Consider the following 27146-nt stretch of genomic DNA (forward strand, 5'->3'; position numbering starts at 1 on the left):
CTTGTAAAATCCCATTTTATATGGGATTGAGGTCCGGGCTTTGTGATGGCCACTCCATAACCTTGACTTTGTTGTTCTTAAGGCAGTTTGCCACAACTTTGGAAGTATGCTTGGGGTCATTGTCCATTTGGAAGAGCCATTTGCGACTAAGCTTTAACTTCCTGACTGATGTCTTGAGATGTTGCTTCAATATATCCACATAATTGTCCCTCCTGCAGCAAAGCACCCCCACAACATGATGCTGCCACCCCCGTGCTTAGCGGTTGGGATGGTGTTCTTCGGCTTGCAAGCCTCCCCCTTTTTCCTCCAAACATAATGATGGTCATTATGGCCAAACAGTTATATTTTTGTTTCATCAGACCAGAGGATATTTCTCCAAATAGTACGATCTTTGTCCCCATGTGCAGTTGCAAACCGTAGACTGGAATTTTTATGGCGGTTTTGGAGCAATGGCTTCTTTCTTGCTGAACGTCCTTTCAGGTTATGTCGATGTAGGACTCGTTATACTGTGGATATACATATCTCTAGGAGACACAGCGCGTCTCCTTCCTGAGCGGTATGACGGCTGCGTGGTCCCATGGTGTTTATACTTGCGTACTATTGTTTGTACAGATGAACGTGGTACATTCAGGCATTTGGAAATTGCTCCCAAGGACGAACCAGACTTGTGGAGGTCTACAATTTTTTTTCTGAGGTCTTGGCTGATTTCTTTTGATTTCCCCATGATGTCAAGCAAAGAGGCACTGAGTTTGAAGGTAGGCCTTGAATTACATCCACAATTACACCTCCAATTGACTCAAATTATGTCAATTAGCCATTCAGAAGCTTCTAAAGCCATGACATCATTTTCTGGAATTTTCCAAGCTGTTTAAAGGCACAGTCAACTTAGTGTATGTAAACTTCTGACCCACTGGAATTGTGATACAGTGAATTATAAGAGAAATAATCTGTCGGTAAACAATTGTTGGAAAAATGACTTGTGTCATGAACAAAGTAGATGTCCAACCGACTTGCCAAAACTATAGTTTGTTAACAAGAAATTTGTGGAGTGGTTGAAAAATGAGTTTTAATGACGCCAACCTAAGTGAATGTAAACTACCGACTTCAACTGTATGTTAGCATGTTGACGCTAATGTGGGAGGACATCTCCCGGCTCGCCTCTGCTCTCCTCTCCCCTGACCCTGGCTTCCCCTTCCCCGCTGAACATTAGTCTCTCAGCCCTCTTCTGAAACCCTATCCTCCTTCTCCAGCAACTAGCTAAGGAGGATACAAAAAATGCGTCAGACTGGTTGCTTTCCACGTTCCAGATCTGTGCCAAGCTGGTCCTCTGGTTTCGATTTCTTTTAAGCTATTAGCACTCATGACCTGAGAAGGGTGTGGTCAGTTGAACACAAACATCCCTCTCTAAATACATCTGTCATATTCCATATGTGTCTGACTTGGGGAATAATATCTGCTCCTGGAGCACTTTGACTTGGGGAATAATATCTGCTCCTGGAGCACTTTGACTTGGGGAATAATATCTGCTCCTCGAGCACTTTGACTTGGGGAATAATATCTGCTCCTGGAGCACTTTGACTTGGGACACAGAGGTGAAATTACGGGGGCATAATAGTATCATACGTTTATATAATCCTTGAAAACGGTCAGAATATCATGTATTGCATTAGCAATGTTCTCTGCTCAGTAAATATATCCCTTTTTGGGAAATTACTTGGAAGGCCGCGAGGTTGTTAGGCTATTGCAAAGGAAGCCGACCAGGGGAATTGTAATATGCCAAAGATTGTTTTTGAGGATTGCTTGCCCTTAGCTTGATTTGAATAAGCCAACATTGTTCACATGCTAGGTTCACATGCTAGGTCTCCTCAACTTAATTTCCGTTCATGTATTACTAGTTCAGCAGAAGAGAGTCGTTTACTCTTGTAATACAGACAACACTGGCAGACATGCGTATTAGTCAAACATCTTTATATGGTGAAATACAATCTACTTAATTTGCTCTCTGGCAAGACATCAGTTTAGTCTGTGTTGGCAGTTGCTAAGCCATTCAAGTGGTTACCAATCTTTAAAAAACATTCTGGCACAAGCTAAACAATAATGCTGTGCACACTGTTGAAATGGGATATTTTACCATTCCATTATGCACTTAACAAAAATATAAACACAACATGTAAAGTGTTTCATGAGCTGAAATAAAATATCCCAGAAATGTTCCATACGCACAAAAAGCTTATTTCTCTCAAGTGTTCTGCAGAAATTTGTTTACATCGATGTTTGTGAGCATTTCTACTTTGCCAAGATAATCCAACCAATTGAAAGGTGTGGCATATCAAGAAGCTGATTAAACAGGATGATCATTACACAGGTGTACCTTGTGCTAGGGACAATAAAAGGCCACTCTAAATTGTGCAGTTTTGTCACACAACACAATGCCAAAGATGTCTCACAACGTGTATCCACGCCAGCCCAGGACCTCCACATCCGGCTTCTTCAGCTGTGGGATTGTCTGAGACCAGCCATCCGGACAGTTGATGAAACTATGTCAGAAACAGTCTCAGTAAAATTCATCTGTGTGCTCGTTGTCCTTACCAGGGTCTAGATCTGACTCCAGTTTGGCATCATAATTGACTTCATTGGGCAAATGAGTGCCCATGGTGGCGGTGGGGTAATGGTATGGGCAGCCATAAGCTACAGACAAAGAAGACATGGATCGACATGTACGACAGCGTGTTCCAGGTCCCGCCAATATCCAGCAACTTTGCACAGCCATTGACGAGGAGTGGGACAACATTCCACAGGCCACAACCACAGCTTGATCAACTCTATGTGAAGGAGAGGTGTCACACTGCATGAGGCAAATGGTAGTCACACCAGATACTGACTGGTTTTCTGATCCACGCCCCTACCTTTTTTTTAAGGCATCTGTGACCAAAATATGCTCAGCTGTATTCCCAGTCATGTGAAATACATAGATTACTTCAATTGACTGATTTCCTTATATGAACTGTAATTCAGTAAAATCTTTGAAATGGTTGCGTTTGTATTTTATATTTTAGCTGATGAGCGTAGTAGTGTGTTTAGAGCACAAGTCCAGAAAGCACTTTTGTTAGGCAACATAGCCTAACAAAAAGTGATTAGCCTGAGAAATTGGCAGCTGAAAGAAGGGCTTAATGCAACATCTCGTCAGAGGAATCGTTAAAAGTTCATTTGAATTATACAACATTTCTACGTTTCTATGTATATATCAGTTATTTCGCTAAGTTTGGGAGGTGGGAATCAATGGTTATAAAAACCTGTCAGTTCTATAAATATTCACCATACCAGTACATGCCATGAAACGATCAGGAACCGTCTGTGAATCCAATAAAGTTGATTTGTGGGGACCAAATCTGAGGCTTTTGCACTCTCTCTTTTAATAGCCAAGGCCCCCATAGACTTTCTGCACCTGGTGCTGAGAACCTCAACGGTGGCCCTCGTATTGGGCGTAGTTAAGTTGCTTTAGAGTAGACATATGACGTGCCCAAGGGAAACTGATCGTGTCTGACCTGCCGTACACCCTCGTGTTCCCTAGGCTACCGAGGTCGACGCTAGGTAATTGTGGAGTAATGGCCTGTATAAACGCAGTAACACGGGCAGATGCTTTTGTCAGCATCAATCTATTAAGGTACCACTCATGTACTGCACTTAAGTACCTGTTCTTGAATTACTGGGAAACTTAGTCGGGTGCCAGTAGTTTGAGCTAAAAAGCATGGCATATCTGCTCTCTTGGATAGGGCTTGATTATGGCCGAATATCAATTGTTAGTCATTGGCAAGGGTAATGACAAGCACCCACTTACAAATAGCTTCCACTCGGTTCTCTGTTTTGTATTTACTACAGTTTAACATTATTTGGTCTTCTAAAGTGCTGTAGTATAATAGGTGCCAGTTTTATCATTCAGAATTACGTTGGTCCATAAAACTCATCATAAACACCTAATTTGGTGCATTGGAGTGCCTGGATCCAGTAGGTGTTGGTAGTTGTCTGAGAGTCCAAGTTTTCAGTGAATAAATTAGGACCTTGAGGGAGGCGAGAAAACAGGCTGAATGACGGGTTCTATGGCTCGTATCCACCTCTATGAACAAAGCAATGTTGCTGTTGTGACTGAGCCTCTAACGTCTCATGTGTGAATTCCTTTGTGCAAATTCTTCTTCCTCTCCTTTTGTGAGCCGGGCCAGACATTCCAAAGAGCTACAAAACCTCAACTTCCTAATTACCGATATGTGTTTTCATTGAGAGGTACGCTTATAGCGTGCAGGTACAGAGAAAGGAGAGAACAACCTTGACAAAGCAAGCCCATTCAGAGAAGAATGATAACAAACACAGTTCTTTCAAATATATCTGCCTTTACTTGATTCGTGTACTGTACAGCATTTCATTATTATCTGACAGTCACTATTATTCTAAATGACAATAATGGCTATCATTTACTACAAAAAGTTGCATAAATAATTTACATGTGGAAATTAAAAATAAATATGCAGTTCATTTCTTTGAGTCTGCAAGGTTTTTTTTCCTCCCCAACTGCTTTTAGCCAAAAGACCAGACAGGAACAATATGTACAATCAAGCTATACATGACAACTCAAACTTATATGACAAAATCCTTTCCAGTTGCTATTTCAAACACACAATTGAACAAGAAGGAAACACTGTCAGTACAGTTTAGAAAACTGAAAATCAGGAAGCGATATGAGAGAATGGAACAATGGAATGTGGACAATAAGTGGAAACGTTATGAGTATTCTTCATGAAATACAGGCCGTAGTACTGAAAGGGTTGAAAAAAGGGAATGGGTTGTCAGCATGGGCAGACTGGGCATCCACAACCTTTTCCTGTCTGTCTTTCTGTCTATTTCTGTCCGTCAGCATCCTGCAGGATATCAACAGCCAATATCAAACAATTCAGATTGAGATTCAGTTTTTTATCTATCTTTCCTCTCAGTGCTATTCAGAGAATGAGTCACTCTAGGTTCACAATGAATAGAATAGGGACATGACTAGTTGGTCGCCAATGTTATTTGCTGCTAACAAAATAGTTCCAGTCAGTGTGGGTTTAGTGGAGAATGTTGTGCCAGAGGGTAACAACAGGCACAATTACTGGAGCCGCCTCCACACGTGGACCTTTTGTGTGTGTGTGATTCCTGCAAACAGGAACCAGCCATGTCTAGCGGAAATTCTAAACACAGGAATGGGCTCATTTAGTCATTAAGATGAGTCACAGGAATGCCTAGTTGCCTGTTTGACCGAAGGGACCCTGGTCTTGGACTGCTGACACAGCCATTTCCCCTCTCTCACTCTCCCTCTGCCTCTCTCACAGGGGCTCTAGGGCCACTGGGCCAGGGGCCCTAACTGACAGCTCCTGTAAGGCTGCTACGGAGCGAGAGCCCTGGGAGACTCCTGGTGAGTGAGGTGCTGCCCGGGCTGTCATGTGACTGCGTGGTCTGGGGTCAAGGCCAGGGCCTCTCAGGCCTGTCAGCAGCCCACTTCCAGAGCCTGAAGCCCCAGGGCTACCAGGTGCTGCTACGGTACAGTACACACAGCCATGGAAAATATGGATTAGAACCAGTTACAGCATAGAGACACCTTTCAACCCTATAGGCCTATCAAGCAGTGTAGCCTGCCCGCTGGATGTTTTCACAGGTGGATTTTGAGTTTAGGTGCACCTCTTGCTGTGGCTAAGGTAGATTCTACTTGTGCCTGAGTCAGAGGCCGTTATCTATGAACTGGAGTGTGTAATGATAATCTACACTCCAATCCGAGCAGTGTTCCAACTTTCCTGACCAGGCATAGTCTGTTGACTCATTTGGTCATGCAAATCAAAGGTTCTGAAATATGTTTGAAAATAGGCTGCAAAATCTATAGTGCCTGTCTGGTGAGAAAAACACATGTCAAGCCAGTCCAACAAACAGCTTAACAAATCCCTTTTTGTTGAAATGTCTCTTCCTCTCCCTCTTCCAATGAAGGAGCCATGTTGGGTTGTGTGTAACATGTGCGTGTGTATGAGTGAGCGTGCTACTTTGGTCTCTGCATTTGTACGGAAGAAGGAAAGGAATCCTCAGTAGGAGTTGCTGACCAGCGTCGGGGTGTTGCTCTTGCTCTGACTCCCAGGAGGCCGGGTGCGTTTCTTGTTGCGTCGGGGCTCGGGCAAAGAGGAGGCCTCTTTGGCCTCTGACTGGTTGTGGTGGCGGCTATAGCGCTTGCACTTGCAGGAGGTGACCACGCGGATTTTGTAAGTCCGGCTGTTGCCGTTGGGGCACTGCAGCTGCACCCGCTGGGTTCGGGAGTGGGCCGGGATGCAGCGGTAGTCGGAAGCGCTGCTCCGCCACCATTTGCCGCGCACGATGGAGTTGGGTAGGAGGTGGGCGGGCATGCACTGACCCGAGCACACCAGCTCCTTGACGGGCTTGGCACTGCGGCAGGAGCCATCAGTGATGTAACGGGTGGAGCGCAGCTCTCTGCAGCTCAGCTCCGAGGCACCTGGGGTGAAGAGGAGGATATCAAGGTTACACAATCTGTGGCATCCCTCCAAAAAAACCAAACACTTTGAAGTTGGACCGACTCAAGGGAAACAATCTTCCATTTAACTGTTCAAGAGCAGAGAGCTTGAGAGTTGTGTCTCTGTGAGACGTGCTGAATATGTCAATGACAAAAGTATGTGTGTGTCAGTGTCAAAAGTACAATTCCCACTGTGCGTATAATGTTATTTGTTTATTCTAAGAACTTGGTTTAATTGCATGCGTGGAGCTGGGCTGGGAAATGGAATATGAGTCTCAATTTAATTAATCGGAAATGTTCATAAACTCTTCCTTCCGTTTCACCATTCAGAAAAACATAACATTTAGAATTTCTTAACGCAGAGAGTACTTTTTATAAAAAAAATGTAATGGTAATTAAATAAATGCAATGTTGATATACAAATCCAATTCAAAACCAATGTTGTACCCATGTTTGGTTAAGGGCTCAGTATAAGGGGGGAAAATAAGTTGCAACTGAACACTAACGTTGATGCATGATCTGATAATGACTGTTGCCTGACAATGAGGTTGGATGTGGAATTCCAGCTGGCAGCAATCAGCTGATAGTAAATCCAGACCAGAATGCTATTAAACAGCTCAATCAAACATAATGGAGATTTAAATCGGAAACAAAAGCTGGCATACACAAAACAGGCCCTCCGGAAAAAGGATGTGAAGATTGGAAACTTTCTCTAAATGCTTGTTGTCATTCCTAAATACAACATTTGACAATTGGAAATGAGACGAATGAACCAAACGATTTGAGAAAGCATATTCAGTGCATAATTGGTCATTCAATATGTTGGCCATGGCCTTTTTAACAGCCCTATGCAAGAGTTATTGTCCTCTTTTTTCTTTTTTACATGTGGCGTGTAGAATGGCAGAGGACATGTCGGTTTAAGAAATTATACACTCTGAGATGCATCTGTTTTCTTCTGTGGCTTTTCTATTGCAAAAAGGCAATAAAAAAGGATTCATGGAAGGATGACTTTTTTCTCCCCTCAGAGAACCTGATCTGGTGTTATTTTGTGGCTCGGCTGGTCGGGAGGCCACAGCATAAGGGCTCTCCCCTGTTCTCAGGTCTCTCCCAGTGTGCTGACTGCTGGGCCTAGGGACCAGGGATGGACTGTCATGTAGGGGAGCCAGACAGAGGTCACCCTCTCTGCCTCAATGACCCCACTGGGACCATAGGAAGAATCATGGGAAGATATGGTACTCCCAGAGGAAGGCAGATAGGCCTATGAGAAAGACCCCTAATCGCATATGATATGACCCAATAGATGATTATTTCTCTCTCTCGGTTGATGGATGTTGATCAGTATAAGAGGAGATTTAAAAAGATGCGTGTTCTTCCAACCCCCACCGCAAAGCTACAGGTGTAGGATCTTAATCTGATTGCCCTGGTGCAAAGAAATGTTATATGTACAGTGTATTTGAGGTTTAAAAAGCATTCTGAAGTTTATCATTTCCACTTTGACATTTCTGACTTGATTTCCCCTTACGAAGAATATATCAAGACCTACAAAAATGTTCATGAATTATAATCTACATAATGAATGGCATTTCCTGTTGGTGCAGGTTCATTTCCCTTCTGTAGCAAACGGTCTCAAATTAATATCCTGCAGATGTATCTGTTGTTTATCGATTTCAAGTATTATGTTAAATGTATCTCATCCATCATTACAGTATTTTATATCCTAATCACAACATTTGTCATTTGTACTCTATGTACGACTCTTTTAGATTTGAAATGACATGATTAGATTCGGGGAAAACTTGGAAAGAACGACATTGCCTTGTCTCATGGATTTAAGATGCACAATCAGAGATATTTCCTCTGTAAAAAAATCTGCATGACTACAGCATAACCTGTACTGGCCACAGGTGGGACTCAATTATCTATCACAGTGTTGCAATATCCAAATACCTTGAAGAAATCCCCTAAGAGCAGAAACTCTATTTTCTATTTGGACACATGATTTTGCAATTAAATAGTTATGGCATAGGCAGAACAGAACTAATTTGTTGTATAAAAGAGAGGGGAATAGCACCAAGGATAGAGTGAAAAACCCTGATCTCTCATAAGTGCAGCTCTTCAGATCGTGTGAGGATGAAACCACGGGCATATTATGTGTCTGTGACATATTGCCCTATCAGCCTTGGCATAGCATTCATCTAACCGCAATCCGGCTTGCTCCATTGAACAGTACAGCTGTTCCAGTCTAATGCATCAGCAGGGAAAGCTGCAATTTAAAACAGCCACTGAAGGTTGAGGCATTACTCATGATATTGCTATTAACTATTCTACATACAGAAAGTAGCACTTCTCGGCACGTTCATAAATGAAACATTATTGGATATTCTGGGTGGTCTTATGTAATGATTTACATAAACCACACAGGTGAGGTTTCATTATTCTCCAGAGACTATAGGCTACATTGATATTTTATGATTAAAAGGACGTGTGTGGTCTTGCACATTGACAGAAACAAATTAACCCGTGCCTAAAGGATGAGACGCTATGCTGGGAAATATGTGTGTGGGGAAATGAGCAGTTCGCTCCCTTTGAACAGTGCTGACGGTCCAAAAGCTCAGTGCTTGAGAAATAATGCCTTATCTATCTCACATGCGTAACATTACAGATTCTTAGATATTGTTGAAACGTTTACCACAAATTGAAAACTCAATTTTTTTCACTAAATGACTGCGCACATTATGCACGAGAGCATATTGTGCATTCATGTCCATGAGATATTAGCACTATTCCACGAAGTTTATTTTAAACTCCTCGATTTGATACAAGTATCCTACGAATAAATCTAACTATGTGTTAGAGTAAAATTCGAAGGAAATATTTTCTTAGATTGATTAAGCAATATCCCAACGTATTCAATTAAATTGATGAAAGATGATCCATACAGATAAATCGTTTCTCTATACCAATCTCACATTGTAGGCTACGAGTGTTTCACAAATAAAGCAAGTCATTGTTACAAGTATTCATAATGCGCCTTGAATATGGACATCCTATATTCCTTCTAGCTATGTCGGCTACCAGATAACGTAAAAATAAATACTCACTATAGGAGGCTGTGTTTGCTGATGATCTCCTTCCCCCGTGTTTTGGTCGATTCATTGTATTATTGTTATTATTAGAAGCCAGTGGTATTGGTTCCTCGGGAGGCTGTATGCTTTCAGTATATTCTGGTACGATCTCTGTAGCATCGTTTTTTAGCACCCTCCATCCTTGCACGAAGGTACAACATCCCTGTAGCAGCAGCAGCACGGTGCTGGAGACAAGGAGCGCGAGAGACACCTGCATGCTTATCGATCTGCGGAGCTGGAATAAACTATGGGTAACATGCGCTCTGTGGCAAGTTGACCAATTCCACCCATACAAGAAACTTTGACGCTATTTAAGTACCCCAGCGTTCGTCAAAACTGACAATTAAGTGCTTACACGAAGTGGGAGGGGTCCTGCCCCAGGCAAATTCATTGAAACTGGAGAGGTGCGTGTGTGCGCGCCAAGAGAGGTGCGTGCGGGTTGGGGTTCGTTGGTTTGAGGGAGACAGCGCATCTAGTTCCAGTATTGCCGCATGTTTCCTTCGTGATTCATGCAATATGTACGTGTCTCTAAAATATTCCATTTGTTTTGATGTGGTTTTGTTTGGAGTGATACAGGGCGCAGTCTCGATGACCATTGAGTGATGTTTCATGGCAAGGCTGGTTCCTTCTCCATCATAGACAATGTGTTTGATAGCTGGCGCAATTTTGTGTTGTAAAAAAAATATGCAAAATTGTGAAATTCGTACACGTTGACAGATCGCAGCAGTCTATTTGCAATATTACTTGTTTGTTTTAGAGTATTTATTTTATTGTTGTTTATTGTATGCTCGTGTATCTGCTTTTGAGTTCGACTATTGACTAACTTCAAACATTTATTACAGTCATAGACTACTAAAAAAGTATCTATAGAAATGTAACACCATTCATCATCAAACAATCTCATTCATTCATTTTCATTTTTTTTTTTATTAACTGAGAATGACACATGGAGTCCCATCCTGGTTTCAATAAGATAATTATAATGGAAAAAATGGACCCAGAAAATTCTTGTCATCCTTGAAAATCACAGCCTTTGGATTTGCAGAGGTGTCATGCCCATATGGGGCACAAGGGCACCTGCTGCATGATATTTTGTTTGTTTATGTAATTAAAAATAATATTAATAATAATTAATAATATATTTATTCATTTTTATTTTTTTAATACATTTTTCAGATGTTAAATTATTTACTTAACTTCATTTTTAAGACCACATTTTATCATAATGATTTATATATATATATAATAAAATATCTGTCAGTGGTGTTTTGCAGACTACCTGGACCAGGCAAAGAGTAACCCCCTATTCTCCCTAGTAAATGGTTCTTTCCAAGATGCACCATGGATCAAAGATATGTTAAGGAGGACACTCTAATGCTTGCAGACAGTATCATCAGTGGAAGAGGAGAGAGTGACACACACACACACAATTTGATTTGATGTTAGCTGCGGGTGATAGAGTGGGGGTATGCTTGTAAATTAATTTGATCAAGCTACATTACATGACCAAAAGTATATGGACACCTGCTCGTCGAACATCTCATTCCAACATCTTGGGTATTAATATGGAGTTGCTCCCCCTTTTGCTGCTATAACAGCATCCACCAAACTTTACAGTTGGCACTATGCATTGGGAAAGGTAGCGTTCTCCTGGCATCTGCCAAACCCAGATTTGTCCGTCAGACTGCCAGATGGTAAAGCGTGATTCATCACTCTAGAGAATGCGTTTTCACTGGCAGCAAGCTTTACTCCAGCCGACGCTAGGTATTGCGTATGGTGATCTTAGGCTTGTGTGCGGCTGCTCGGCCTTAGAAACCCATTTCAAGAAGCTCCAGACGAACAGTTCTTGTGCTGATGTTGCTTCCAGAGGCAGTTTGGAACTCGGTAGTGAGTGTTGCAACCGAGGACGGACAATTTTTCCACATTACGCACTTCAGCACTCACCAGTACCGTTCTGCGAGCTTGTGTGGGCTACCACTTTGCGACTGAGCCATTGTTGTCCTAGACGTTTCCACTTCACAATAACAGCACATACAGTTGACCGGGACAGCTCTAGCAGGGCAGAAATTTGACGAACAGACTTTTTGGAATGTGGTATCTTATGACAGTACCAAGTTAAAAGTCATCAGTAAGACCATTCTACTGCCAATGTTTGTCTATGGAGATTGCATGGCTTTGTGCTCGATTTTATACACCTGTCAGCAATGGGTAATTTGAAGGGCTGTCCACATGCTTTGTGTATACTGTATAGTGTATGTAGCCTATTAATTCCTTCTTTAAGAATAAATACAGCAAAAATGTTGTTGTTTTTCTGTAATACTCAACCTGGTCTCAGAGCATTATGTATTATTTCATATGTAAATTCGAGACACGTTTGGCATGGTATCTATCAATTTGTGGATGTCCATCACCCATTTCGTATGATATGTTACGAATTACAATCGCATTATATGTTACACATTCTTTAAATGTACAAAATGTTTAAAATTTGAAAAGTGTACAATATATTACAAATTTGCAAAAACATATATGTTACGAATTCTAGCTGGGTGGCTAGGTGGCTAACGTTAGCTAGGCTAGGGGTTATGGTTAAAGTAGGTGTACATTTATGAGTCAGGTTAAAGGGTTAAGGTTAGGGGATGGGTTAGCTAAAAGGGTTGAGGTTAGGGTTAGGTGAAGGGTTAGCTAACATGCTAAGTAGTTGTAATGTAGCTCAAATGTAGTAGTAGTTGAAAAGTTGCTAATGAGTTAAAATGCTAAAGTTGTCTATGATGAGATTCAAACTCGTAACCTTTGGGTTGCTAGACTATTGCGTTATATGCCCACCCATCCAACCTGACCAAGTAACCATCTGTCTTATGTAACCATACCAAACATAATATATCATACTAAATGGAGTGTCTCGGATGTACAGTATGTATAGAATAATATAAAATGCTTAGAGACCAGGTTATAATACTAGCCACCTGGCAATTTTTGTTAAGTTTTCTTTAGCTAGCCAGCTAGATCGGTTCCCAATCTCCCAACCTCATAACTCGCTACCAAGCCATTTCAGGCTATCAATCAAGCTAGTGTAGTTTGTCTTACTATCTTAGCTGGCATGCCTGCTTTCGAAAGTACTAAAATTGCTTTAATTCTTGAGTTATACTATGTGGCAGTTGTACTAAACTCCTAAGGCAGAATAATGGGTGCATGACGACCCTGATTGGAGTCGGAGGCTCAATTGTACAAATACTGCCCTCTTGAGGGACAATAAACAAATAAACTGTTCAGAGGAAGCAGATAGGATTATTACTGCCCTCTGATCAAACTGAAATGTTCTCCTATTGGAGTCATTTTAAGAACACAGCAGACATGCACAGACAGGCCAACCAGGGTGTGTTGCATGAAAAATTATACTTTTACACATATTCATAAAATAGTACTGTTCATGACACATTGTCTCCTCTCTTACTCATTTTGGGAACTGAGCAATGGTCATAATGAGATGTTTGATGGTTTCCTTCTAGCTTCAGGCCTATTGAAACCCTAAATCAGGGTTGGAATAAAGGGAGCCATCCAACCGGCTTCAAAACCATGCCAATAACGATCAAGGATGAAGATGATTCATTATTGTTGAAATGCTCCTTTCAGGGGCCACAACAAACAAACAGCCTAAAACCTGTCAAAAAGAGAGATTATCGTTGTTGATGAACTTCTAACTTTGGCACAGTGATTTAGTGGACTGGACACCACTCTCCAGAAGACTCTGTCCATGTGTTTCCATGTCTTCCCTTCTGTCGTCACGCTGGTGAAGAACGGTCCCGTGTTCACCCCAGAGCCAACTCTGATTACTACCTTGCCTCAGTCCCTGCCGCTCACAGTCCTCATTTAGATCTCTCTGGCTTTCTGAATAGAACACCCGGGCTCCAGTGCTTTTTTACTGGTTTATCGATAGCAGCCGAGGACCTGAATAACAATCAGATGCTCTCCAGATTGTGGGCTGCCAGCAGCGAGAAAGGATGGGTGGATATTTTATAGGAGACGAACAAACCATGTTGGAGCCACATAAACAAAACATTTAGCTGCTCAGGACTCAACCTGGTCTCATAGACTAGACATAACATAGTAAATGTAAATCCAGGACACTCAAATTAGTATGCTATGTTTGGTATGGTTACATAAGACAGAAGGTTACTTAAGGCAAAAAAACGAAAGTAGGGTGGTTGGTCGGGGTGGACGTATAAGGTTGCGAGTTTGAATCTCATCACAGACAACTTTAGCATTTTAGCTAATTAGCAACTTTTCAACTATTTACTACTTTTCAGCTACTTTTCAACTACTTAGCATGTTACTCAACCCTTCCTCTAACCCTAACCTTAACCCTTTTAGCTAACCCTAACTTTAACCCTCTAACTTAAATTAAAGGGTTAAGTTTAGGAGTTAACTCCTAATCTTAACCAACCGTAACCCCTAACTAACGTTAGCCACCTAGCTAACGTTAGCCACCTAGCTGAAATTCGTAACATATAGTACATTTGCAAATTCGCAACATATAATATGAATTGTCATTCGTAACATACCATACGAAATGGGTGATGGACATCCACAAATTAATGCATACCATATGAAACGTATCACATCATACTAAGTGTCTCGGATTTGGATACAGATTAATACGAAATGCTATGAAACCAGGTTGCAGCAGCCAGGACTGGAGGACTGGGTGTTAGGAAACAGTGATTCAAGATGCTAACTACTTGACCACACATGTTTGAAAAATATGTTTATTTCAGATGCAGTATAATGGGTGAAAATAGTTGTAAATGGTGCGTGAAATCGTAAATGTCTGTTTTGCAATTCATTTTGCCCAAATTCTTAATTGTTTACATTTTTCGTCATTGTTTAAGTCAGTCAACAACGTGTCGTCTGTAGTTCTGCAGAGTATCAACAAAGCTCTCATATCTGGCATCTTCCCCTAAATACACCCTGCTGGCGTGATATCTATCTTAATAGTTTCCATTGGAGAAGGTCATATAGAGTGCAAAATGGAAAGGACATCAAATGCAGGCAAACATGTTGATGGAACAATATACTGTATACTGTATCACCATGCATTCATGTCCCTCTGTTCACATAATATGGCAACTGCATAGGACTGTACTTGAGGACGGGAGTGTCCAAGCAACTCAAAAGACAAGAAGAGTGCACTAAATCTACTCAATTTAATGAAGGGACCCTGATAACCACAAATTGAAAGAGATATTGTAGGAATCTGTCTATAGTTGGGGACTCCCTAGTGGTGCAGCAGTCTAAGGCACTGCATCTCAGTGCTAGAGGCATCACTACAGACACCCTGGTTCGAATCCAGGCTGTATCACAACCAGCTGTGATTAGGAGTCCCATAGGGTGGCGTGCTATTGGCTCAGCGTCGTCCGGGTTTGGCCTGTATAGGCCATCATTGAAAATGAGAATTTGTTCTTAACTGACTTGCCTAGTGAAATATATTTGTCATTTTTTTTCAGTTGCTTTGGAGAGGAGATATTGGATACATGGAAACATTTAACAATGTGTATTAGCTAAGCTACTTGGGGAAAGGTTATCAATCCCTGCATGTTTAAAAGCAATGCATTATTGGCAGGTGTTCTGCACTGTATCACAGTGTATATTTTACAGGGCAGGAATGCTTTGCTTTGCTTTCAAACAGTCCAGGCACTTGATTTATTATCCATTCATATAAACACAATTCATTCTAAACTGCTTCTGCACATTGTCACACAATGAAAAAGATTGATCAACATACATTATAATGTTGCACTCTCCACAAAACAGAACACAGGACATTTTCTATCTAGGAAATGCTTTATGATTAACATTTTCACCCTGCCTCTATAGCTGAAGCTAAACTAATTGTGTGAAAATCCTCTGCTATTTCAACGGCGAAGCTAGAATATCAACCATTTGTCATGACAGGAATTGTTGAGCTTTACGCCACCCATCCCATTTACTCGCGACGCATGACGCATGTGACAAGGACTACAGACTATCAAGGACTACAAGGCAAATCCAGCTGTGTGGTGCCCACCGAAGCCTCCCTCCCAGACGAGTTTAACACATTCTATGCTCACCTCGAGGCAGACAATACCAAGCCATCCAGGAAGACTCTCGCTGCTCTGGGCGACTAGGTGCTTTCGCTCTCCTAGGCTGACGTGAGGAAAACTCTCAAAAGCCGCTGGCCCAGATGGCATCCCTGGCTGCGTCCTCAGAGTGTATGCTGACCAGCTGTCGGGCGTCTTCAGACATCTTCATCCTGTCCCAGGCTGTAGTCCCCACTTGCTTCAAGGAGACCACCATCATCCCATTGCCCAAGAAAACCAAGGTGCCCAAATGACTATCGCCCCATCAAACTCACCTTGGTCATCATAAAGTGCTTCGAGAGGCTGGTTGTGGTCTACATCAAGGCCAACATGCCAGGCACACTGGACCCACTCCAATTTGCCTACCACTGTGGACCAACAGATCCACAGAAGATCCAATTTTCATCGCTATTCACACGGACGTAACACATCTAGACAAGAGGAACACCTGTGAGAATCCTGTTCATTGACTACAGCAGCATTCAACACTATTGTTCCCTCCAAGCTCTTCATCAAGCTCAGAGGCTTGTGTCTGGACACCACCCTCTGCAACTGGATCCTGGACTTCCTGACTGGCAGACCACAGGCTATGAGGATTGGCAACAACACCCCCTCCACAGTGACTCTTAACACAGGGGTGTGTCCTCAGGCCTCTTCTGTACTCCCTGTTCACCAATGACTGCGTGGCTTTGCACGACACCAGCTCCACCATAAAGTTTGCAGACAAAACCACGGTTGTAGGCCTGATAACCAACAACGATGAGCCAGCCTATAGGGAGGAGGTAAGTGAACTGGCATTGTGGTGCCAGTTCACTTACCTCTCCCTCAACATCAGCAAAACAAAAGAGTTGGTTGTTGACTTCAGGAAGCAGAGGAGGGAACATGGCCCAATCCACATCAACGGGACTGGAGTAGAGAGTCAGCAGTTTTATGTTCCTTGGCGTCCATATCACAGAGGACTTGACATGGTCGAACATCCACACCACTCTTATCAAGAGGGTGCATCACCGACTCTACTTCCTAAGGTGGCTGAAGTAATCTGGCATGCCACCCCGGGTCCTTTCCAAATAATACCGCAGCACCATCGAGAGCGTCCTTACCGGTTGCATCACGGCCTGGTATGGGAATTGCTTCGTCGATGACTGCAAGGCCCTCCAGTGGGTGGTGAAGATGGACCAGTACATCACTGGGACCGTGCTCCCATCCATCCAGGACATTTATTCAAAATGTTGCCTGAGGAAGGCCTGCAGCATCATCAAGGTGCCCACACACCCTAGCCACGAAGTGTTCACTCCCTTACTGTCGGGCAGTTTGTATCGGAGCATGAGGTCTGATAACAACAGGCTCAAAGATAGTTTCTATTTACAAGCATTAGACTGTTCAACACTTTAACTGGACAGACCACCTGCTCTGATTCTCCACACCTTAGCAAACACACACACGTGTGTTGTGTATCTCTCAGCTCTATCCTCTACTAGGCCTAAAACCTAATGCTGCATATTCTCGTAGGTAGACGGTAGTCTCATTCTATGCCCTGGCAAACAAGGCTAAGTGGACACCAGCAGGAGCACATAACATTCTTTATCTCTTGTCCCAATGCTTTCCAAACTGAGCCTTCATCTAAATCTGCTCCGTACACCAAAGCAGGCATGAGCCATGTGGTGGGAACTGTGGGAACCTCGACTGCGGCTTGACTGGGGAGCCTGAACCATGTGCTAACCAGTTGCGCTACCCAGCATGCCGCTCACCATGCCGCCTGCCGCAGGTGCTATTCTTAGCTGCCAAAGTAATTACCCTACAAATCAAATTATTCACTGCCAACGTGAAGGCTTTCTCTGGAGCGTTTTACAAGAAGCTCTAACATAGCGGTAGATTACGAGGCAAGGGAACAAAATTCTAGCTTCTTTCTCCTCTCCTTGACTGACCTCTCACCAAATACACATGGCTGACGCCAGGAGAAGAAATCTCTGATGGGATATTTTGGAGGAGAGCAGGGGGTTTTGCACACAACATTAGTGGTTATGAAAACCAAACGTTATGGTCCTTTTCCCAAAAAACATCCAATATCAACTGTCTGTCCACCCTCCCTTTCTTTTCTCCGCAGGCCGGCATGTTTCTGCTGATTGTCTTTGGTCGCTGCTCCACTTTGTTATAATCCAGATTGCTACTTTTGAAATGCTTTTATCAAATGGGGGCCAGGATTGCCAACAGAGATTCAACAGAGCATTGTTTCCCATACCTTAAAATTACCTCTTAATTGGTTTGGCATTGTCAGTCTTCTCTGTGACCTAGGTTTGCCATTTGATGTTCAATGTCGATGCTATTCATTAGATTGGAAACCTTGTAGGTTTACAAGACTGTATTATACATTGGCCATAAATTATGTGCACAGCATTTATTTAACCTCTTAGAATGGGGAAGCTCCAACAGGGCTGCCTGCATGTGAAGCCCGATTGGGCCAGGAGGAGAGGTCTGCTTGTGGGATTGTGGCCATATGGTTTGTTAATGGAGCCCTCTCTCGCTGTCTCTGTGTGTGTGTCCATATAGTGGTATGGCTGTGGAGGTCACACTCACACCACATACATGAACAGAGATCCTGAATTTCTACACTAACACGATTCAGGGCATTTTGATATGGAACCTGGTCCAATGTATGATGTAGTGGTATATCCTGGGTATTTCTTATCCTACCAAATATTCCCTGACTGTGTTTTTTTAAAGCTTTTGATATTCCTTGCCCGCGTCAACCTGTCAGGAAACATGGTATACGCCCAAACCCAACTTGAGAAAACATAAGTACGAGCAGCATGGCCCACCCAAATCTAAACTATAGGAAGCTTGATACATATTGATGAATGAGAACCCAGAGAAAGGCAACACATTCCAATGGAGTGTGATAATCTCCCAGAATACCGAGTGAGGTGTTCTAATTAGCCATGAAAGTATAAACAACCTTCAGCTGCTGAACAGACAAGAATTGACATCCACACACTGGGTGTAAAAACATTCTTAGAGCCGTTCAGGACTAACAAAACGAGGTACGAAACGTGAAAATAATCTCCAGCTCTGGCATCTAATGCAATAAAGACCAATTATAAGCAGAAATAAAGGGGTCATGCCACAGATTGTCCCATAAAGGTAGCTGTTGAGCGTCGCAGATAAATAGCCATTCCCTTTGGCCACCCAGCCTGCTAGCTTCCAGGAAACACTACCCATCTCCCAAAACTCGAACACTGCCTATCCATTGCTGACAGTAGTGTGAAAACAAACCTGTTGTGGAGAGAAACAGATGAACCCTAAATTCCTAAGTTAGATGGTATATCCCTGTGTTTACCTCCACACTTGGGGGTTTTCATTCAGCAATGTGGGCATTCATGGGTTGGCTATGTGATAATAGAGATTGATAAGGTAGATATGGTCATGGTAAAATAGTACATGAATAAATAAATAAAAATGTCTCCTTGTTCATGCTATGAATATTGATACTGTATTTCTTGCAAGAATTTTGCCTGTTGCCACGTAGTTCTGGGTGGTCTTTTTCCACAGCCAGTGGCAATAATAGGGTGCAAATACAGGCCGTATTTATTTTATATACCCTGAAGTATATTTGGTCATTTTCTTTCAGATGTACAGTGTATGGTGCTAACAAAATGTTCCTGTCAAGCTACAGTACCTTTGAATCCAGGTTATGTTATGTGGGTGGTACACAGTCACACAAAGCCATCCAGAGTAAATGAAAAAAAGTACCACTCAATTTCACGTTGCACAATTGATATCCAAAACACATGCTATTTAAGGCTAACCTTGGCAGGAGGACATATAAGCCCTATGTGGAGCGTCACCAATATCACCCCAGTTTCCTGTTATGACTTGTTATTACTATACCTTAGCAAGCGTTTCATGCGGATGTTAGGCCTGTGGATAATTTGACCACATTATGTTTCACATTCCGCAATATTAATAATAATTGAGATGATTCTTTTTTACATTCAAAATCACTCAGGCAAGGGAAATATAGTTCTCTTTCTAATAAAGATAAACATATGTTTCAGGATGTTGTGTATCCCTGGAAATAATCAGAATTCAAGTCAACTTTACAGTTTTGAAAAGTCCAGAAAAAGTGTCCAGAAAAAGTGGCACAACTTACCGCTGGTATGGGGCAACTGGAGCCGCTGGACAGGGTAAGTTAAGCCACCGACAAATATCTGTACTGAATGAAATATTACCACTACCTTCTTTTAAAAATCATGTTATTTTCTCCCGAACACAATTCAACACTATCACTTGTTTGTCTTTTAATAATTGTATGCATCTTTTAACACCTTGTATGCATCTTTTAACACCTCACAAACACTTTGTACTTTATTAAACAATTTTAACAAAGTCCAAGCCCTGCTGTTACCTCATATCCCAGCGATAATACCTTGCATTACACCTACAGTACAAGAATGCACTTTCCTGCTAGGTTTAGGACATCATATTGAAGTTTACAGAGACCCCCCCCGACAGTCTCCAGTATCTATTCTAGGGAGGCTAGGGTCAGTCTGTCTTATCTGGTGTCCTTGTGTGAATCTAAGTATGCTCCCTCTAATTCTCCCTCCCCGAGCCCTAGAATCATGCCTTAGGACTACATGGCCTGAATCCTGCCTGTCCCCAGTCCATCTGGTCGTGCTGCTGCTACAGTTTCAAATGTTCAACTGACTGCAGCTAGGGAACCTGACCTGTTCACCAGACGCGCTACCTTGGCTCGACTTACCCATTTGGAACAACTTACCACACCCTCCCCTACAGGTAACAAGGTGATTCACATCACAAAATAATACAATTAAAGTATAAACAAATAAACAAAGACAGGAGGATGGAGAAAGAAAAAAAGATAGCTAATTATACATTGAAATCATACATTAATAGTATATTTTTTCAAAGTGTGTTCAGCGGGGATTTAAAAAGAGGCACTGAACCTGCAAGTCTGATCTCATCTGGCAGATCATTTCAAAGTCTAGGGGCCCTAATGGCAAATGCCCGGTCTCCTTTTGTTTTCAACCTACACTTTGGATTGGCAAACAGTGTCCAGGCAGAGGATCTCAGGCTGTCCTATAGTGAGGGAGATAAAGGGAGATAAAATATCTGCGATACAGGATGAGGATAAAACCAACAATGAACTGGTCCCTTATTAAATAAATCCATCATTATTACTGTCTGACACTATTATTACTATTACTCTGCATGTTTCCCAACTCAAATCAAATGAAAACCTTCGGAAAGAATAACAGACATTCCGCAGCAGGCAAGCTGGAGTTATACACTCCCCATCGCTTTCCCTCAAAGGTCAGAAAAATGAAAATGTTTTTTTTTTTGTGCGTGGTGGGGGGGGGCATAAAATATGTTATGCTCTCACCGCCAACTCTTAAAGGGATGGGTAGTTCTAAAGAGCTTGGCGGCCATCTTGTGTCAAGCATGACATGACAGTTTCTTCTTTCTCCTTAATAAACATCAGAAAGGCGTGCTTGGCTCGGCTCCACAGCACTGTAAAACAACAGAGCAGGAGGAGATGAAAAAAGCAACACCACCACGGGCACAGGCGCTTGGAAGAGGATCTGAGGGCCATCCATTCCAAACCCCATTCTATCTGATATTTCCCAATAATTAGCGCTGCGCCACAGATGTTCCCCCTCTTCCCTCCCTCTATTCCACCTCACCGCCCTGTTTTTTTTTGTGAAATGAGCGCGGTGGAGTATTAGGACAAGGAGTTAAGGGGCGCATCATGTGCTTTTAATTTGATAAAGTCATTAAAAAGAGGACAAAGATGAAAGCGGAAAGGCCTACATTAAAAAGACATGTAAAAGAATTGCAAAATAACCTACAATATCGCTGCAGAGATGGAATTCAGATCCGAGCCGCTCGATGTTGGACGAACCCAAACATATTGATTTCACCCAGAACGCAGAGTTAATTTTGAACTTAAAAATTTGCCTTCTGGTATTTTGATATCATAAACCCTGAGGGGAAAGGGATAAATTAGTCGACTAGCATTATTAAACCGATAATATCTGCTTTACATATGACTAGTACACTACATCACTGAAGCATCTCCTTCCGAAGCGAATAAATATTCACATAAAATTTGAGTGCTAGTTTCAACACATGCTGGATTATGCACTGTGTTGTCGCTGATGTAATGACAGCTCTGTAAGAGAGAATGGTTCTGTTGACATCACTCAGATTACAGGAAGACAAGTCTCTCTCTTCCAGCATTCTGACACATCCTCAGAGTATCTGACTGTTTCCCTAATATAGCGAAGGAATGAGGCCATTCTCACTTCCAACTGTGCTACATATCCCTTAGCAAGACGTCCACCTTGAATCCTCTGCCATCCCCACAACACAGCATAGACACTTCCTATCGGAGAATACCACTAGCTGCAGATAGCTGAAGTAAATTATACACGTCATCATGCTAAGCCTAGCTCGATTATTGATGAGATTCCGGATACAGCGATCCTGGATTAACACTGAGCCGCAGCGATCTAGGGACCCATAGCCTGCTACATCCAACACATAATCCTTCCACTTTACCTCTGCTCCCCCGCCCGCTTCTCCGGCAGAGGCCCTGGATATGACAAAGCAGGGAGGAGACCCCTGGATCTCGGGTGCCCCTGGGGAGCTGGGCTACAGCTGGGCTACAGTAATTGCAAAGTGCAAGGGGCCGTGGTGAGAGCGGGGAGTTAATGCAGAATCAGTATCGGGCCTTTCCAATAGTCCTCGTGGACACATGCTGTTTGAGAGGGTCCATCCCCGAGCCAGGTGTGTGCCACTTCAAAGTTGTAAAACCTAAAAGAGCATTTAGATCAAATCAGGGAGACGTGGCTGCTGGTTCGATGTGTGAAAAGGAGAGAGAGTGTGAGAGAGAGAGAGAGAGAGAGCAAGAGATAGATTTCAACAGGGCTCTCCAGAGGAGTGTGTCTCCATCTAATGGTCAGGTGATACAATGCCATTCAGGAGATAGAATACAGAGAGGATGTGACATTGGATTAGTGTCACCCATAGACTTAGTTAGACGACTAATCTTTGTATTTGTCCCATTATGGCGTCTTTGAGAGCACGGGCAGTGTCATTGAGGCCATCTCCATCCTTCCTTAACCCATCCGAAGTCCCACCCAGTTGAATGGTGGAAAGTCTCAATTGCACTGTCCACGCAAAATGTTTTGTTTTTTCCAAGTAAAGATCTCTATCCATCTCTATGGTGTCACCTCACCCACCAGCCTTATCTGACGCTTGCCTGACGACTCACCATGAATTTAATTCCGCTGCTCTATTGATTGCTACATACATTCAATCTGAAACTTCCATCCTTGAAGTCGTTTGCATGACCTCAAAATAAGGGGCATTGTACAAAACAAATTCATCAGCGGTTGGATTGCCTAATTAACAAAACTAACCAATCAGAATATCAAAGATGGCAACGTCATCATGTAGGCTGGCTCTGGCTCAACCCATCTGTTTCTGGGACCAATCAGAACTGTCAGAATGAGTTCTCATTCTAGAAATCGTCGGGGAGGGAGGAGAATCCAGACTCATCGTGGAAAAGAAACATCAGTTGGCCGGAGCGATGTGGAGGGGGGTAGCCAGGTAAATCTGACGTGACCAATGTGGGGAGCTGTGTTTGTGTCACCTTTGAGGATTTGATTGACAGGGAGATGATCACAAAAGGACTCCCCAATAGAAATCTGTATCGCAGCTGTTGCAACGGTGAAATACAGCCCAATGTTTTCAATGCCAGTCAAAAGTTCATTGTGCTGAAGCGTGGAGTGCAGACTGAGCGAGTACAGTAATGCATTATGGTAGTATTTCTCCTGTCAAATGTGTCAGAGATAGAAGGCTGACAAGTATCACTACATTACTGCAGATAGACAGGTTTAGAGTGAGCCCACTGGGCACAAACTGGCTGAATCAATGGTTTTTTTTCAACATATTTGGTCAATGTATTTTGTCAACATATTGTAGAAGTAGAAAATAGATTTGTTTTGAAAAAAGTAATCAACTGTTGTTTTGAGGGTGAAATTTCATCCACATGATTATGTCATCATGGAAACCAAATTTCAACATTGACAAACCTTTTCAAAAAATATGTTGAATTTGTACCTTTGATACGACGGCACATCTTCAACATCGTCCACTATCCCCAAAAAATGTAAATAGGTTGGGCAGCAACTCCTACTGGAGAAATTGATCTATCTATAGCTTTCATTTAGTCTCCCATCCGAGTTTTTTACCAAGCCCGGCTATGATATTTGCCACTGACTATTACCAATGTGCTATCGTGAGAATGATTGAGAGATCTCCACTTAAATATGAAATAGACCCACTGTTGCTATCAAAGTCATTCCAAATGGTAGGTTTAACAGAACAAATTAAATGTGACCCTAGTTTATCACGCAGGCCTATATAGAATGTGCAAAGTCATCAATGGCTATTGTTTCAATTCAACCCAGAATTCAATAATAGAGACACTACAAATAGGCCTAGGGTTTCAAGCTCTGGTTGATTTCAAATGTGATGATATTTAGTGATATTGAATTGTGTTTGGTTGTCAACGCAAGCAAATATAAACATTTGAAGGAGATGCATCTTCTGCTTGGATAGTTCCATCTGAGCCACTGACTTATAGGATGTGTTCATACAGTCAAATTGGAGTGCCAGAGTGCGCTCTGGGCGTTTCGCAAATTCAGATTGTCCGTTCGTAAATGGACAGCGTTTCGCTCTCTCTGAGCGTTCAGAGCGCAGACTGCACGTCTGGCGGAGGGTGTAGGGTTGATCCAAGCGTTCTGACCCCACAACAGCAGTCAAGCACTCAAGCTAACTGGCTACAGTTGGCTAGCTTGCTAGCTACTTCAAGACACAAATGAGTGAACACCTCACTCTGACTGTTTTACTCACTCTAGCAAAGGTGCAGAATCTCGAACGGCATTGATCATTTGCACCATGTACTTTTAATGTAATCTCAACTGCAATCCATGGTCATTTGGTTCTGCTTTTAGATGTTAACACAGCACAGTGATAACACATTCTAAATATCGGACATTCTATTCCCATTTGAACTTGGCTGTGCTTTTAAATGGTTGAAAGCTTCGTGATATACATTTGGGTGACAACTAAACCAAAAATGTGACTTTGTTTTTCTATTGGAATTTGGTTGTGCTTTTAGATGGTTGGCTTTTTATCTATGAGACAAGGCGGTGTGCTGCCCAGCGGGAAGAATCCGCATTCTGTTTTAAGGCTAAAGGCATAAAATATTCTGAAGTAGCTCTCAGGTAAGCACTTCTTTCAACATTCTCTCATGTCCTCCAAAATCTCATATCACTTGATTTGAACAGTATTTTCACATGGCCTTCAAGTTTGTATTGCTTGAAGTCTCTGTTCAGGCCAGGCAGGCCTTTGACCGTGGATGGTCGTGGCCTTCTCTTCTGTGTACATTTGTGATTTGGGACTATTGTGTGCTCGGTTTTTCCTAAATGCATTCTTCTCCTCTGTGGTAATCAACGGCCCATCAAGACAAAGGAAGGGATAGATTGCAGCATAAGATAGCTCCAGTAATAGAATCTTGTCATGCGAACAACACATGTGTCCTTCTCATGCATGGATCTACTTGGATGCGCTCTACCAGGAAATCGTGGAATTATGAGAGTATTTTCCCAATGATGTTCTACCATGTTTACAGGGTAATTGATGGGGCCAATGTCAAACACAACAAAGCAAAACATGAAAGAGAGACATGGAATATCTAAATATGCGCTGTAACTGTCACAGATCAAGCTAAATGACAGAGATTAGTTTGGAGAAAACAATATGGTAACACTACTTGACACCTAGTGTCAGAACAGTCATGTCATAACAGCTGACAAACCGGTCAGAACACTGTCATGACACATATTTGCATGTGACATAGATCACTTTATTTTATGGCTGATTATGGACAGTCAAAAACCCACCTTTCCTTTTGTTTAAGTTTCTTAAATCCATTGTGAATTCTGTAGTCATGTTTGGTTGTTAAATCATATTCTTAATAACTTGCAGAAAACGCACTTTATGACACTGACAGGAAGTATTGGGACCATCCTATGCCACTTCACTTTGACTAATAAAATACTATATAAAAACATATAAGACAGATAGGCCTATCATGTACATGCCCTTATTTCAGTCATTAGTCAAAAAGGAGGGGCTCGTCCTGCTCCTGAAGTCATTCCAATCAGCAACGGAGCATTGGGGTAGGTGCATGTCTGACACTGTGCGCAATTACAATTATCATTTAATAAAGGTCAAAAATCAGAAAACGTTATACAACATAAAAATCACTGTTGACATGTAGGTTATGGTGGAATAGAATGGAATGTTTTGCCTCGTCTGGTAGGTTGTTTGTTGACACTTATGGAGTCATAACCAGCCATAAATATACGCCAAAAAGGTCATGATCATATCATGATCATATGACAAGTTGTCAGCTGTGACGGTGTCATAACACTAAGTGTCAAGTAAAGTGTCAAAAATACTGTATCATACACACCAGCTGAATTTTTTTTTTTTACATCCACCAAAACAAAAAGGTTAACATCTTAGCCATTTATTGTTCAACATAACACTTTAAAAACAGGTCAGAAAAATAACATAGCAATTCAAAAATCAAGTGCACTTCAACCAGCAGTCATCTCCATCTGCAAAGGTGCTGTCCTTCCAAACAGTGTGAAGAAAGCACATCTTCAGTGTAAGGCTTTTGGGTGGGATTCGGTGTCATTACCGTCATGATGCATTTCCTGTGATGAGTTTCCTGCTCCTTCTCCAGGCAGTGCCCACTAACCGCTAGTATGAAAAGGAAATTAACCCAACAAACCAATACTACACGAATGTAACATTGTGAGAACGTGAGAGGATAACTGGGGTGTGGAAGCCAGGCAGTGTGGGGGTCATTTGTGCCAAATCTCCAACTACTCCATAATGCCTGAACGGAATGAAGGGGGCACTGATGTCACCGATGGCAACATGGAGTAGGAAAAAGTCAAGTGACATTTGAAACCCAAGGTAAATCAGTTTGGGCTGGAAACATAAAAAGACCTTCAGTGAAAGTGGTGACTTAGAGAGGCTGGGTGCTGGAATATGAAGTGTTTAAGAATAATAAAAACAGCAGCATTTATTAGTACAGAGAAATAACTAGAAACAGCATACTGGTACACAATGATATATTACTATAGGGCTGATTAAATACCTTTTGTGATTGTAAAATACAGTGACTCACAATCGCCAGCGCGCAATTACTGTAACTTAGATCTCTCATATTGTAATATACAGTAGAGTAATATCACATTCTTAACACAT

At 42.2% G+C, this 27146-nt stretch overlaps 1 protein-coding gene across 1 annotated transcript in view; it reads right to left on the minus strand.

Annotated features, from left to right (window-relative positions):
* Positions 1-4455: 4455 nt before the first annotated feature.
* The window catches only part of LOC109870583 (sclerostin domain-containing protein 1), a 44061-nt gene continuing 21370 nt past the window's right edge, over positions 4456-27146 (minus strand). The window contains exon 3 of the mRNA XM_031805104.1: positions 4456-6517. Within this exon, the coding sequence (XP_031660964.1) occupies positions 6096-6517 (422 nt within the window). The 3' untranslated portion in view covers positions 4456-6095. The remainder of the gene's footprint in view (positions 6518-27146) is intronic.

Source organism: Oncorhynchus kisutch, linkage group LG25, assembly GCF_002021735.2.
Source record: "Oncorhynchus kisutch isolate 150728-3 linkage group LG25, Okis_V2, whole genome shotgun sequence".
Lineage (NCBI taxonomy): Eukaryota > Metazoa > Chordata > Actinopteri > Salmoniformes > Salmonidae > Oncorhynchus > Oncorhynchus kisutch.